Source organism: Haliotis rubra, unplaced genomic scaffold (assembly GCF_003918875.1).
Source record: "Haliotis rubra isolate DU_JTF1 unplaced genomic scaffold, ASM391887v1 Scf467, whole genome shotgun sequence".
NCBI classification, from domain to species: domain Eukaryota; kingdom Metazoa; phylum Mollusca; class Gastropoda; order Lepetellida; family Haliotidae; genus Haliotis; species Haliotis rubra.
Window position 1 is genome coordinate 699,750 of NW_025767154.1, and position 12,898 is coordinate 712,647.

Consider the following 12,898-nt stretch of genomic DNA (forward strand, 5'->3'; position numbering starts at 1 on the left):
CAGTGGTCCGTGGTCAGGCCACATTCACAGGGTCAGCCCAGAGTGTAAAAGCTGTCACCATGGGCACAGACAGTGTGGCTGAAGTTCAGTGGATGGCAACCATGGCCACCTGGTGGTCAGTACAATCAGTTGGCCGGCTATTGTGGATCACTAACACAAGGGCACATAGACATGGATAACCCACCAATCATCCCACTTGCACCATATGGACTCTGACGGTCTTAGTGTTTACTCTTTCTTTCACCCAGAGTTTGTCATGAGAGAGGGATTATTAACTGTGCCTTCCATGGACACTTCTGTGGAAGACTATATGCCAGGATGGACATTCCAAGAGAAGTTGGTCTCTTACCACAGACTAAAACAGTCAGCAATTGGAGCTAGGTCATGGACGACCTTGGATTCTTTCAGTCATAAATGAGGGGTACTCTCTACTGTTCACCATGGAATCACATTCAAACTTTAGGAAGTTGAATCGATGGGTTCCAAGTTTACAACTATCGATTTGAAGACACTTCACTGCATATACCCATCCACCAGTGGACCCAGGGGTAGTTATGTTTCACAGTAAACGGACACTGTTGCCCACCGGGCACCCCTTTTCTGATGGGTAAACAGAGGCAATTTTGAAAAAAACTCACTTGCCAAATGTGAGACCACATGTATCCTACATGTCTGACACCAGAAATTTAGAGGATCCTGAAAATTTCAATACAAGGAAATTTAGCATGTTTAATTATCAACTGAAAATGCAAGAGTCTGGATTTCTTAATGCTAGAGAATCTCATCATCTTTACTTTACAATAGACTGGACAAGTTCACCCTGTGGGGAAGACGTTTAACTGACTCCCAGGTCTCCATTGTGATTGTTGCAGATTTCTTATTACATATTCGTATGGATAATAGATTCAGTCACAGTACCATTGAAGGATATCACCTTTAGATTCATGTCTACAGCATGACGGCCTATCCATAAGCAACCATCCCGTTCTTAAATGACTAATGAGGTCTTTTCTGCTAGTAGATGTTTTAATTCTGAGATTATTCCCTAAGTGGAATTTACCTGTTGTGATGTCAGTTTTCTTAGCAGAACCCATGACAACATTACATAAAAATCCAAGAAAGCTGCCTTTCTACTGGCCATGCCGACTGCTACTTACGCTAGTGCTGGTATTGACACACAACCTGTGATACGATACATCACGATATTAAATTTTTAGTCGCAACAATATATTGTCAAGTATTGTACACTGAAGCTGCGATACGATAAGAATCCTGATATAAGAGTGGCGATACGATATGTATTATGATACTGAAACCTTTAATTTTAACATCAAGTATAAAACACCTTCAGATAAAAATAAAACCAATTTTTAAGTATTTTGTAAAATTCCGCCAACTTTGTTCAATGTTCATTTGGAAACAAGATAGTTAAGTGTATACAAAGACTTTGTGAATGTTAACATATGAGCGTTATGTCTGACACAGTTCTTGACCCAAGATTTTCCGAGAAAATGTTTACTTTTGAAGGGAAAATGAGTAAGCATATTGTTTGTTATCATCAAACAAAAGCAAGTCTTTTTTCTTGACAGATATAATTAACTTGGGAGCGTTAGGTCACTGAAATTATTCTATTCACTCCCTAAGGGTACACACTAGACCATCCAGATTGTCTGTTTTATCTTATCAAACCCTTGAAATTTTACGTGGCCGTAACAGAACTGTGAGTTAGCGAAGGAAAAAATTAGTTAAGACTCTGTCTGATTGAGATCAATAGCAGGCTGTCTTCAAATACTACTAACTAGCTACCAGGAAGCTCAGAACTCTCCTCTTGTGTTGGGATGATGTTCTGCACACAAGATTTGTGCTCAGTCTTCTAATCTGCATGTTTAAGCAGAATGCAAATTGGGTTAACGTAACGGGTTAGCCAAGTTTACTTGTGTGACAGTCTTCCATGGAGTCTACTCCATAGGCCACAAACAATAATTAGCCCTTAATGTTACCTCTTTTGATAGAAAGGAAAAAGGGTTTGGAGCCAAGATCTGATGAGCAGCTTCAGAACATCAGAATATCAGAAATCTGTTTTAACCACTCTGCTATGTAAACACATCCTTGCCCTTATTGTAAAAAAACATACCCTATCATTGTATTCTACTCTTTGATCTCATTGTTTGTACATACTTAAATATACCTCCCTTATATGTACTCAATTTACATATCTGGCTTCCGGTACATCCATATGTATACTGTACTGTTCACTATCACCATTATCCACCTGAAGGAGGGGCAAGAACTAGCCCAGAAACGTTGTGAAAAATAAATCAGGAAGTTGTTACCCATAAGATTTGTTTTGTATAATTTAGTGAAGGTATCACACGTTAACTGATTCATATTCAAAGTCATTTCAAGCATAATTCAAGAAGGAATAGTTGAAGCTGCTTCCTTGCAGTTACAGTCCGTTTGAGACAGAAACGGACCGATGAATTGCAAATTTTATCATTGTACAAAATTGCCACATAAATATAAATAGTACACATGTTTATCATTTACCAATACCCAACAGCTTTCTCATATTCGAAAATTTTCCGGACTCCACCAAAAAAGTTGTTTAAGAAACTATCATCATTGAAAACGCAAAAGTTGTTATATTGTCGCGGCGGGGTGAAACCGCAGAAACGGAACAGCCAGTCATGGCGGGGGACATCTCAAAATCTATTCCGGGAGACCTGTCAGTTTCTCGTCCGTCGTAGTGTCATAGTCACGACTTAAAGGGATGACAAGTGGTGCCACAGTTGCCTGTTGTAAGCCATCCCGAGACCAGTAACCTTGTTCAATGACGTTAGCTACCTTGTTGACACAGTTTTGCCAAGTTTCAGTCATGATTTTGTTAAGGGATTCCTTAACCAAAACCTCTACGTCACGTAATCTAAAAGTTGTGTTTGATCTGGCAACATCTCCTTTGACAATACCCCATATCATTTCAATGGGGTTAAGGTCACAGTGATAGGGTGGAAGTCGCAGAATATCGTGACCTTTACTTTTTATGTTACTGTCAACTTTGTAGAAAGGTTCACCTTTGTGGGTTTTTATGATCTCATACAGCTGAGGCTTCGTTGCCTTTGAAGGCCCTGCGATTTGAAATTTGTCGAGCCATGATATCATATCACCCTTTCGACAGTTCGATGTCGGGGCTTTACTGTCGGGGTCCTGCACGCTGTGGTATGGGGCATTGTCCATTACGATAAAAGACTTCTCTGGTAGAGCTGGTACCAACTTGTTTTTAACCCAATCGATGAAAACTGCACCATTCATCTCGGAATGGTAGTCTCTGTTATCTGTGGACTTTGCCCTGAATACCAAGTCGCAGCCTGGGAGAAAGACTTTGCTGGAGCAACCAGCATGGAGAATGATTAGTCTCTCTCCTTTCCCTAGAGGCAGCTTTCTACGTGACCCCTTATCACCCCCATCAGGAACCCACTGACTGCTGGCAGTGTGCGAGGCATTGACCTAGATCTCTTCCAAGTACACTGGTTCGAACCCTTCCTCGCGCTTCTTCTTTATAACCCTGAGAAAATTATTTCTCAAGCGAACGATATCAGGGCGTTCACAGAGTACTGACCTATTCTCCCCCGAAATTTTCTTATAACGATACCCGAAAGAGTGTAAGAGTCGCCAGAGTGTGTACTTTGATACTCTGAGGTTGTGTTCTTGCTTCAAATGCTTTTTAAACATTTTCAGCGACATGTATTTGTTTTCAGAATAGAGCTTGTTGATAGACTGCCTTACAAGGTTCTTTTGAAAGTTGTCCAAATGTTTTAATTTGTGTGATTTTGACACGACCCCTACCTGCTTCGCTTCACCCTCACAATGTTTGTGTTCCAGAACATTTGTCAGTACCCTTGCTGATACTCCTAAAGCTTTGCGGCCCGCTTCTGGAATTTATTAATGGCATAAAATGGTTTGCCCCTTTCGGCTTCAGCACGGAAAAAATCGTACACTTTAATCATCAACTGTTTCACGTCAGCATTCAACTTCATTTTTCATCAGGCATGTGTATCCCGTGCACGACGAGATAGTGGCTGTTCCGTTTCTGCGGTTTCACCCCGCTGCGACAGATAACAACTTTTGCGTTTTCAATGATGATAGTTTCTTAAACAACTGCTTTGGTGGAGTCAGGAAAATTTTCAAATATAAGAAAGCAGTTGGGTATTAGTAAATGATAAACATGTGTACTTTTTATATTTATGTGGCAATTTTGTACAATGATAAAATTTGCAATTCATCGGTCTGTTTCTGTCTCAAACGGACTGTAAGGATGGAAGAACAGTACTATAGGGTTTACAGTTAACTAAACTGAGTGCACTTGAGGCAGAGCCCTCCTTTCCTCTGGTATCACCTAACAATGATGCAACAGAGGTAGAAGTTTAGTAAGGATTATTGACCAGTAGCTATCATTGTTTATTGTTTACTACTTCTATTACATCAGAAGTACTCCTCCCAACCTTCCAAATTCTGTATCTCTTAGTGAGATAAGCTATGTTTGAAAGAAGTGAAGCATATTTTTGGTTGAACAACTGGTGTGTAGTTGACAGCAAAGACTTATGTTGAAAATGAAAGTTTTAGTGTGACTACAGCCACAGGTACAAGATTTATGGCAATGAGTCGGTGAGTGAGAAAGTAAGTTTAGTTTTACGCTTATAGCAAGCAATATCACATCTGGGAACACCAGATATGGGCTTCACACATTGTACCCATATGGGGAATTGAACCGGAGTCTTCACTGTAACCATTAGGCTACCCCACAGCCCTTTATGGGAATGATCGAATAAAATTTAATATATATTGCTCAGCATTTTGTACCTTGATGGACACATTCAATAATTATTCCATTTGTTTCATGCAAACTCATGTTTACACTCACAACCTCATCGATATTTTGAAGTCTGATGTTAAAAGTGATGTATTTAATTTTTCCTTATCCTGACTCATACTATTTGCTTCTCACTCCCTTAACCTGAGATACAGTGGAAACATTTTGTCTTTTGTTCCAAAATAACAGTAAAAACATCTCACCTGAACATACCACCACTGTGCATGCGCACCAGCCTCCCACTTGACCAGATAGTGACTGTCAGTCTTCCAGTCATTGACAGCTGACCATGTAGCTGAATGTCAAGACATTATTGTTAAGTCTATTAATATGGATACTTTCCAGTCAGTAGATGGTTCGCTTTACCAGAACTCTACCACTTGTGTAAAGAGTTTTGAAGCAGCTTCAAAGGCTGTAAGTAAAAAGAGGACATCATCACCTGAAAAACAGAAGCATCTTCAGAAATTAGTTAAGTTGAAGATGACAATGGAGAAGAAATCTAAATCTACAAAGATATCTGCAACTGTTACTTCAAGGGCTTTGAAACCTACATTTTAAGAAGATTTTGAGACCTGCAGGCAGACTCTCAGAAGGTTAACACGTGAAGATCCGGGTTAGAAGTGATCTTCAGTAACCCATGCTTGTCATAAGATCGACAGGATCGGGTGGTCAGACTCGCTGACTTGGTTGACACATGTCGTCGTATCCCAACTGCATAGATTGATGTTGATGACTGGATTGTCTGGTTCAGACTCGATTATTTACAGATCATGGCCCTATAGCTGGAATATTGCTGAGTGCGGCATAAAACTAAACTCAACTCACTCACTCACTCACTCACTCACTCACTCACTCACTCACTCACTCACTCACTCACTCACTCACTCACTCACTCTTCATGAAGGCTCCAGCCGTTTAACAACTCGAAGTGTGGGAAGGCCAGTTATTGTTCATGCAGCTCCTACCCTTTCTCAAGTGTCATCAGCAATACATCAGAGACCCTTCATGCAGTCTCAATGTTTCACGCAGCGCCAAAGCTTCTTGCGGCCATCAAGCACTTCACAAGGAGGTATACAGACTAATAGTGTTTGATGAATCATCTGGACGTGGCTCCATGGCATGAAATATTGACTCATTCAGTGTGAAGATAATTTTTAGTCATTGAATTACTCACAAGATAAAAAATCATTCCAGTTGTGAAGACCATGAACTACTGATTGCAGATTGCGGATACCTATCTTCACCCTCAAGGGATTCATTTCCTGCTGATTCATCCTGTATCAATGGTGAAGACATTGACACACTGACCATACCCTACATGAAGCTGATTTCACAGATCTTGAAAAATCCTGAAGAATCCTATGTGAAGACAACAAAAGCTCAGCTGATGCCTACACCTACACCAAAGACGTTTCCGTCACACAGCATGGAGGCTTTCAGCAAAGCGCCAGAGATTGATGAAGACCACTCCCTCAAGTGCAGTACAGAGTCTGGGACGTACAGAAGATCATTCTTTGGACTGGCAATTAACAAGGCCATGTTGAGTATGTTGAAGATTCCTCAGACCGTGAAAGAATGTTTATTTTGATGGAAGTTCATATCAAATCAAATTAGCAGGGCTCACTTTGCTACGAAGTCAGGATTAATATAAAATTCTCAGTTGAAAGACTTCTACACGAAGCCCTTAATACCAGGTACTTCAACTCTGGGACACACCATTATCTATGATGGTTCATCGTGTGAATGAAGAACTTTGTCAAGATAATAAATATCAAATGCTGATTAGTCGACATTTCATATTGATATTTTATTTTAGAATCACATTTTGGTGATTACATGTGGGAAGTGACAGGTCCTGAGCAGCAACAAGAAAGCCCTCAGTTTCACATTTAAGACCAGCCGACTTCATCCAGGCAAAGGAGTTGGTTGGATTGTTATTCTGTTCCACATACTGCATCTACACATGACGCAGGGGGGTTCTCAAAGCTTCTCCACTAATGACTGACTCTTGGCAAACTTGGTGAATGACTTCTCCTGGTTAACTCCCATTGCTGTACGATCTAGCTGTACATTGCCATCAACAAGATAACCTCAAATTTTAGATTCTGTGCAACAACCTTGGCACGCTTAAAATTGCTGTGGAATTCCTTGCTTTCATCATGAGTCTTGACATGCTTCACCAGAGGATCATCCGTTAAATAAATATGTGCAAAAGTGCCCACTAAAATTCTATCATGAAGAGCCTCCACATTAATCGAACTCCATCAAACATGGGAGGATGTTTCTTGAAGTCTGATACTGACTTTGCCAATTGTTTGCCAACCATTTTCTCTCAGATTTCGCTACAAGAGATGTTGCTGGTATTCAACAATTTGGACGTTTGGTTGTAGCACAACAGTGGAGAGTTCCTTCATTAAGATAATGCTCACCCACAATCATGTAGACTCATAGAATTCAGGTTACTGTACCATAAGCAATGACTGAGAGTCCATGGCCCCCAGTTTTAGTATGTAATTCAGAGCATAAGTGATACAATTCTAAAAAATACATTTTTGTTGTATTTTAAGATGTTCTGATCACAAATTTTATAATCATTGTTTGATAGTGAGAATGCAAAATTGTGTTGAGATGATGAATAAATATTCTAAGATATTATGAAAATTAGGCAAAGGTGTTCATGAAAGCATAGACATGAGTTTTTGAAGTAGACAGAGTTTGTAAAGTGGAAGATATGTTTGTGTGCTCTTGATGAATATTCATTCAATATCAATATTGCACAAGAGAAAAATTGATCAATATTTTACTCGAGGATTTCTTTTATGTTGGGAAGCTGTTTTTAAGATTGTTTGCATACAACTGTTTAATAATTTGGTTGGACACTTCTCTGAACATCTAGAAACAAAGGCTGCTTTCCAAAACTAATTTTTGAAAGCATGTGCAAGAAAACCAATTGTTAAAAAATGGCTCAGCCTTATTGTTGGTGATTATTTAGAAGATAAAAGCCCATACAATATGCAAAAGAAGGATTCTTTCATAATTATCCTGCATGGAGTTTCTACAGAAAGATGTATTTATTTCTTACAGGAACATTTGGACTATGAGATAATCCAGTCAACTAACCCTGACTTTAACAAAGCCATAGTGAGAGTCAACATCTTCAAGGAACATCGACAAACCATTCAGGTAACCGAGTCACAAACAACATGCAGTTGCTAGTAGATACACTTGTTATCAGAATCCATGAATTTTGTTTGCTTAAAACACCCTACAATCTCATTATCATATTGTATCAAAGGTTAATTCTTACGATTATGTCCCTCTAACACTTGGTTTCCTTTTTCCTGAAACCACAGATTTAGCTTGAAACATTTTTTGAAGTCAGTTGTGTTGTGGTGTCTTTCTTCAAAGTGGTGCTCCAAGTGCTATCCATAAGAGTTCTCCCCTAACAGAAAGCATGGAAACCTCATAACTTTTCCTATTTTCTTTTTTCTTTCAATTGTTTTCTGAAAAATTCGAATATTTGACTTGGGCTCTAAATTCAATTTGTCTCCCTCCTACTCATAAGAGAGCCATGTTGCGCCAAAAACACGGACCACAACTGCTGCAACTGTTACCTCAGCTGAGATAACATGAGAGGCAAGGCATGGACTGTGACTTATGGACAAGTAGAAGTTGCAGTCAGCTGATCCTGTTTGAGGACATCATCAGAGAAAACAGGATCAGAGATAATAGTACACGCGTAGAGAGGCATCTTGGGACATACAGACCACAGGAACAGTTTTCATAACAGAATGCAAGTCAGCATATAAGCAGGAGAAGCTCAACGCCATGCAAAGGTAGCTTGGACCACACAGGGATACTTTCCAAGGTACAACAAGCCCTGCATTTCAAGGTTTTTTTAATGGACGATCTTCTCACTGTAATATAGAACATTTTACAAATGCTTACTCTGTTGATGAAGGATCATCATCTGCAACAGTTACCTTCATCCATCTCATCACAGACAAGAAACATGCTGTATTCACAGCCCCTTGCGAACAGCTCTTCAATGGAAAATATGAAGAGGCTTTGGAAGTAATAAAAATCAGAGGAAGATAGGAAGTTCCTCAGGACTCTTTCCTCATCACACTTCAAACCCAAGTCTCATTCCAAGGGATACAGGAAAGGGTTTCAGGCTCAGGCCTAAATCAACCTGACTCTCGTCAGACTTCCCAGACTTTAGTAGTACAGATTTCAACTTTGGCTATAGAACAACGATCATGCTCAGAAGACACCCATATTTCCTACAAAAGTGTTTAAGGGTCCAGTGGGCATCCGTTCATCAGCTTCTGCAGAAAACTGGAAGATCATAATGACTGATCAGTGGATCCTCAAAGTTATCATAGAAGGATATCACCTGCAATTTGCCAAGATGCCCCTCTTGATGACACACCCAGAAGGACATCGGTATCAGCTGTGAGAACCCAAGTCTTCAGCACCGATGACACCCATAGTCAAGCTTTTGGTCAAGATGGCTTGGGATCTTTGGAAGCCAGACAAAGCCTTAGGTATGCTAGCCTCCAAGAAGGATTTAAGAGACCTGAGGGTGATTATCTATCTGAAAATCCTCGACCAGGAATACCTGAGACGACCTCTAAAGTTTTGGATGGAGTCCTAATGGAACCTCAGACAACAATTTTCATAGGGGACTTCATGATCTCCATAGATCTACAGAATGTGTATCTTCAATACACGTGAAGGTCCGGGTTAGAATATTGATCTTCAGTAACCCATGCTTGTCGTAAGAGGCGACTAACAGGATCAGGTTGTCAGACTCGCTGACTTGTTTGACATCGGTTTGTCATCGGTCCCCAATTGTGCATATCGATGATCATGCTGTTGATCACTGGATTGTCTGGTCCAAACTTGATTATTTACATACCGCTGCCATATAGCTGGAATATTGCTGATTGCGGCGTAAAATTAAACTCACTCACTCACCGTATCTTCAAATCCCAGTCCATCAGATTGTCACCTATTCTCAGATATATCACACAGAGGATGCATCACACACATCTTGGCAACATTCCAACATTCTGGATATAAAGGCAGTTTCTTTGCTATTCAGCACTGGGCACTTCACCTAAGAAACTCCTCCATACTTATCGCCACTCACAGTCCCACAGTAGTAGCTTACATTCAACAGGAACCCACTTAAGTCCATATCAAACTTTACAATCTAATGGACAGTCTGGATTGCAACATCATGACCAGACACAACTTCATGACCAGACAACTTCTTGGGAAAAAATGATTGCATAGCTATTCTAATGACAGCATTAATCCCACAAGTCTCAGCCAAAATCAGGAATCATCAGATGACACTGTACCTAGTGCCACAAGCATGGCCGACAGGCTCTTGGTTTCTAGGTCTTTCCCTGCTGGTGGGATCAACCATTACATCTGTCTTTGGCAAATTCTTCTCAGACAACCAAAGTTAGACAGATTCCATCGCAGCCTGGAACAGCTCCATTTAAAAGTGTATGCAAAACTATCCAGCCAAAAAACACCTCATGTCAGGAGGATTTTCACAAGGGTGTTTCCTCAGCTGTTCCAATGACACTTCACATCAGCAGACTTTTCAAAAACAAAATCAGTCCAAGCTTGAACATCTGCCTTGTATGACTTTAAGTGGAACCGATTCCAGCAGTGGAGAGTCAGATCTGGAACAGCCAATGGCCCCATAACAGTGCTGATTATTGCAGAATTTCTACGATATCATAGGGAAGATCTCCACCTTTTGCCTTCACCAGAAAAGGATATCTGTCCTCACTAAGCCAGGGATACATATTGGAAAGGATCTGGTTCTTGTCAGTATGTTACGATCTTTACGTTACGAACTAGAGCATATCCGGTTACAACGCTTAACTCTAGGATTTATCAGTAGTAGTATCAGAATTATTGTGTCATCCTTTTGAGCCTTGGAGAAAGCATCCTTTTCACATCTTTCAGGTAAGAATACTTTCCTTATGGCTTTAGCTACATCTTCAAAGATTTCAGAACTACATTCTTTGGATGTACTCAGTCACATTTCATCTGGAGTGGCAATTAGAGCTTTGCCGGAGTTCCTTACTAAGAATCAAAAGCCGTCAATGAGATGAGCTCTTGCTCCTACTCTGGATCGCAACCTACCAGACAGGGTTCTATGCCCAGCAGAATGGTACTTGCAGTGTTATGAGTTTCATTTCCCAAGCTAGTTTGGGGGTAGTCTGGACCCACCAAGTCTGTGTGGGATTCTTCAGTCAAGTGTTTAGAGTGATGTAATTGTAATCAATGATATTACTGTCTCTAACACTAATAGCCCACCCATCCCTCCCCCAGATATCCCAGAGTGCTTTCCTTAAGGTACCCTACTAAAATTTAAACATTTTCCTGCTGATAAGACTTGGAGGACATAGCACCTTGGACTTAATTCACCCGAGTCCAAATGATATTTATGATCATCTCCACATCTGCAGGCATCTTCGCTGGAGTCCTGGAGTCCAGCTTTTTCATCTTCTTTTACGACAACAGCATACTTCTCGAAAGCTGTTGGAGATAATGGCTAACATGCCTCACAACAGGAGACAAAAGAGCAAGGACTGTCAACACACTACCAACAATCTCTGTGAGGATCTTTACATGACATTAATTTTCCACAGGCTGAGCAATTCTTAGTTTTTGAGGGGATGAAGAAATGGATTTTGAGCCCTTCTTAGGTTTACCCATGATTAACAGCAAAAGGCCAAACCTTGGAAATGTTTTTATGAGAAAGTTTTCAGAGAACAAGTGAACACATGGATGCACTACAGTATAAATTATGAAGTTGCCTACGCTTCCAATAATGTGGATGATAAAAATAATAATACTTTTCTATAGCACCTGATGTCAAACTGAAAGCTTCTCAGCGATGCTTTACATAAATACAAACATGAAACAAACACAGAAGAGAATTGCATTAATCCAGATGGGAAGTGACATATGCATACACAAGAGTTTTGGTAGTATCAACATCCAGGTATCCTTTGATTTTTCTGATGGTACAAAGTTTGAAGTTTGCAGTTCTGGCTGTCTTTAGGGCTTGAGTCTTGCTGGACATACACCTGTCCATTGGAACACCCAGGTTCCTGACAGATGTGGAAGGTGCTACGGAGCGTGTGGCTTTAAATTTTGTTGAGTTGGTGGGAGGTCGCGACCATCGTGAATTCAGTTTTGTCTCTATTGAGTTTAAGGAAGTTTGATGATATCCAATTCTGAATTTTGCAGGTCACCTCTACCAGATCTGCAAGATCTGAGAGTATCTTGGAGTGAGTCAGTGAGATGGCGGTCTGTACACAGGTACCAGTCGAATGTGTGTTGTTCCTGTTGTCCATTAAGTGGACAATAGCACTTGGAGGACCCTTAGTTAGAAAGAAAACACAACACCATGGAAATGTTTTCAAGCTAAACCCGTGCACTCAGAAATGTTTCAGTACAAAGGCAATCAAGTCTTATACTAAATTGTTTTGTCATTGTTGATAATGTTCCAAGTCTGAAACATCTGATACCCTGTGGTGTGTTTACAGTACATCCACCCATCAGACAGTCTGAAGCTGGGACAGGCAGAGCTGGTATGCATTGACGAGGCCGCAGCAATACCATTACCTCTAGTCAAATCTCTTCTGGGACCTTATCTTGTCTTTATGGCCTCCACGGTCAATGGGTAAGTCACCCCCTGTAATTATCACCTACTCAAATCATCAGTTATTGTACATCATACAAACATTGTAGGGATTCTCAGCAACCTGTGTGACAGCCTCCAGTCACTGATGGAGAAGTCTTTTGCAGTTGTGACATGTCTTAATTGACTGCAGTTGATGGGTGATTAGTCTGTTTGCAATTGTTGTAACATGTTCTCATGACCCCCCAGTCATTCATTAGGCCCCCAGTAGCAATACCTTGTTGTCATTGCCTGAATTCAGTTCATGAATAGGCTCCTGTAGTTGTAACATGTCTTTCAAGCTGTTGTCAGTG

General features: G+C 40.5%; 1 protein-coding gene across 1 annotated transcript in view; it reads left to right on the forward strand.

Annotated features, from left to right (window-relative positions):
* LOC124290487 (RNA cytidine acetyltransferase-like) overlaps positions 1-12,898 on the forward strand; it is a 204,524-nt gene that overhangs the window by 46,683 nt on the left and 144,943 nt on the right. Inside the window, exons 9-10 of the mRNA XM_046727199.1 lie at positions 7,952-8,050; positions 12,451-12,587. Of these exons, the coding sequence (XP_046583155.1) occupies positions 7,952-8,050; positions 12,451-12,587 (236 nt within the window). The remainder of the gene's footprint in view (positions 1-7,951; positions 8,051-12,450; positions 12,588-12,898) is intronic.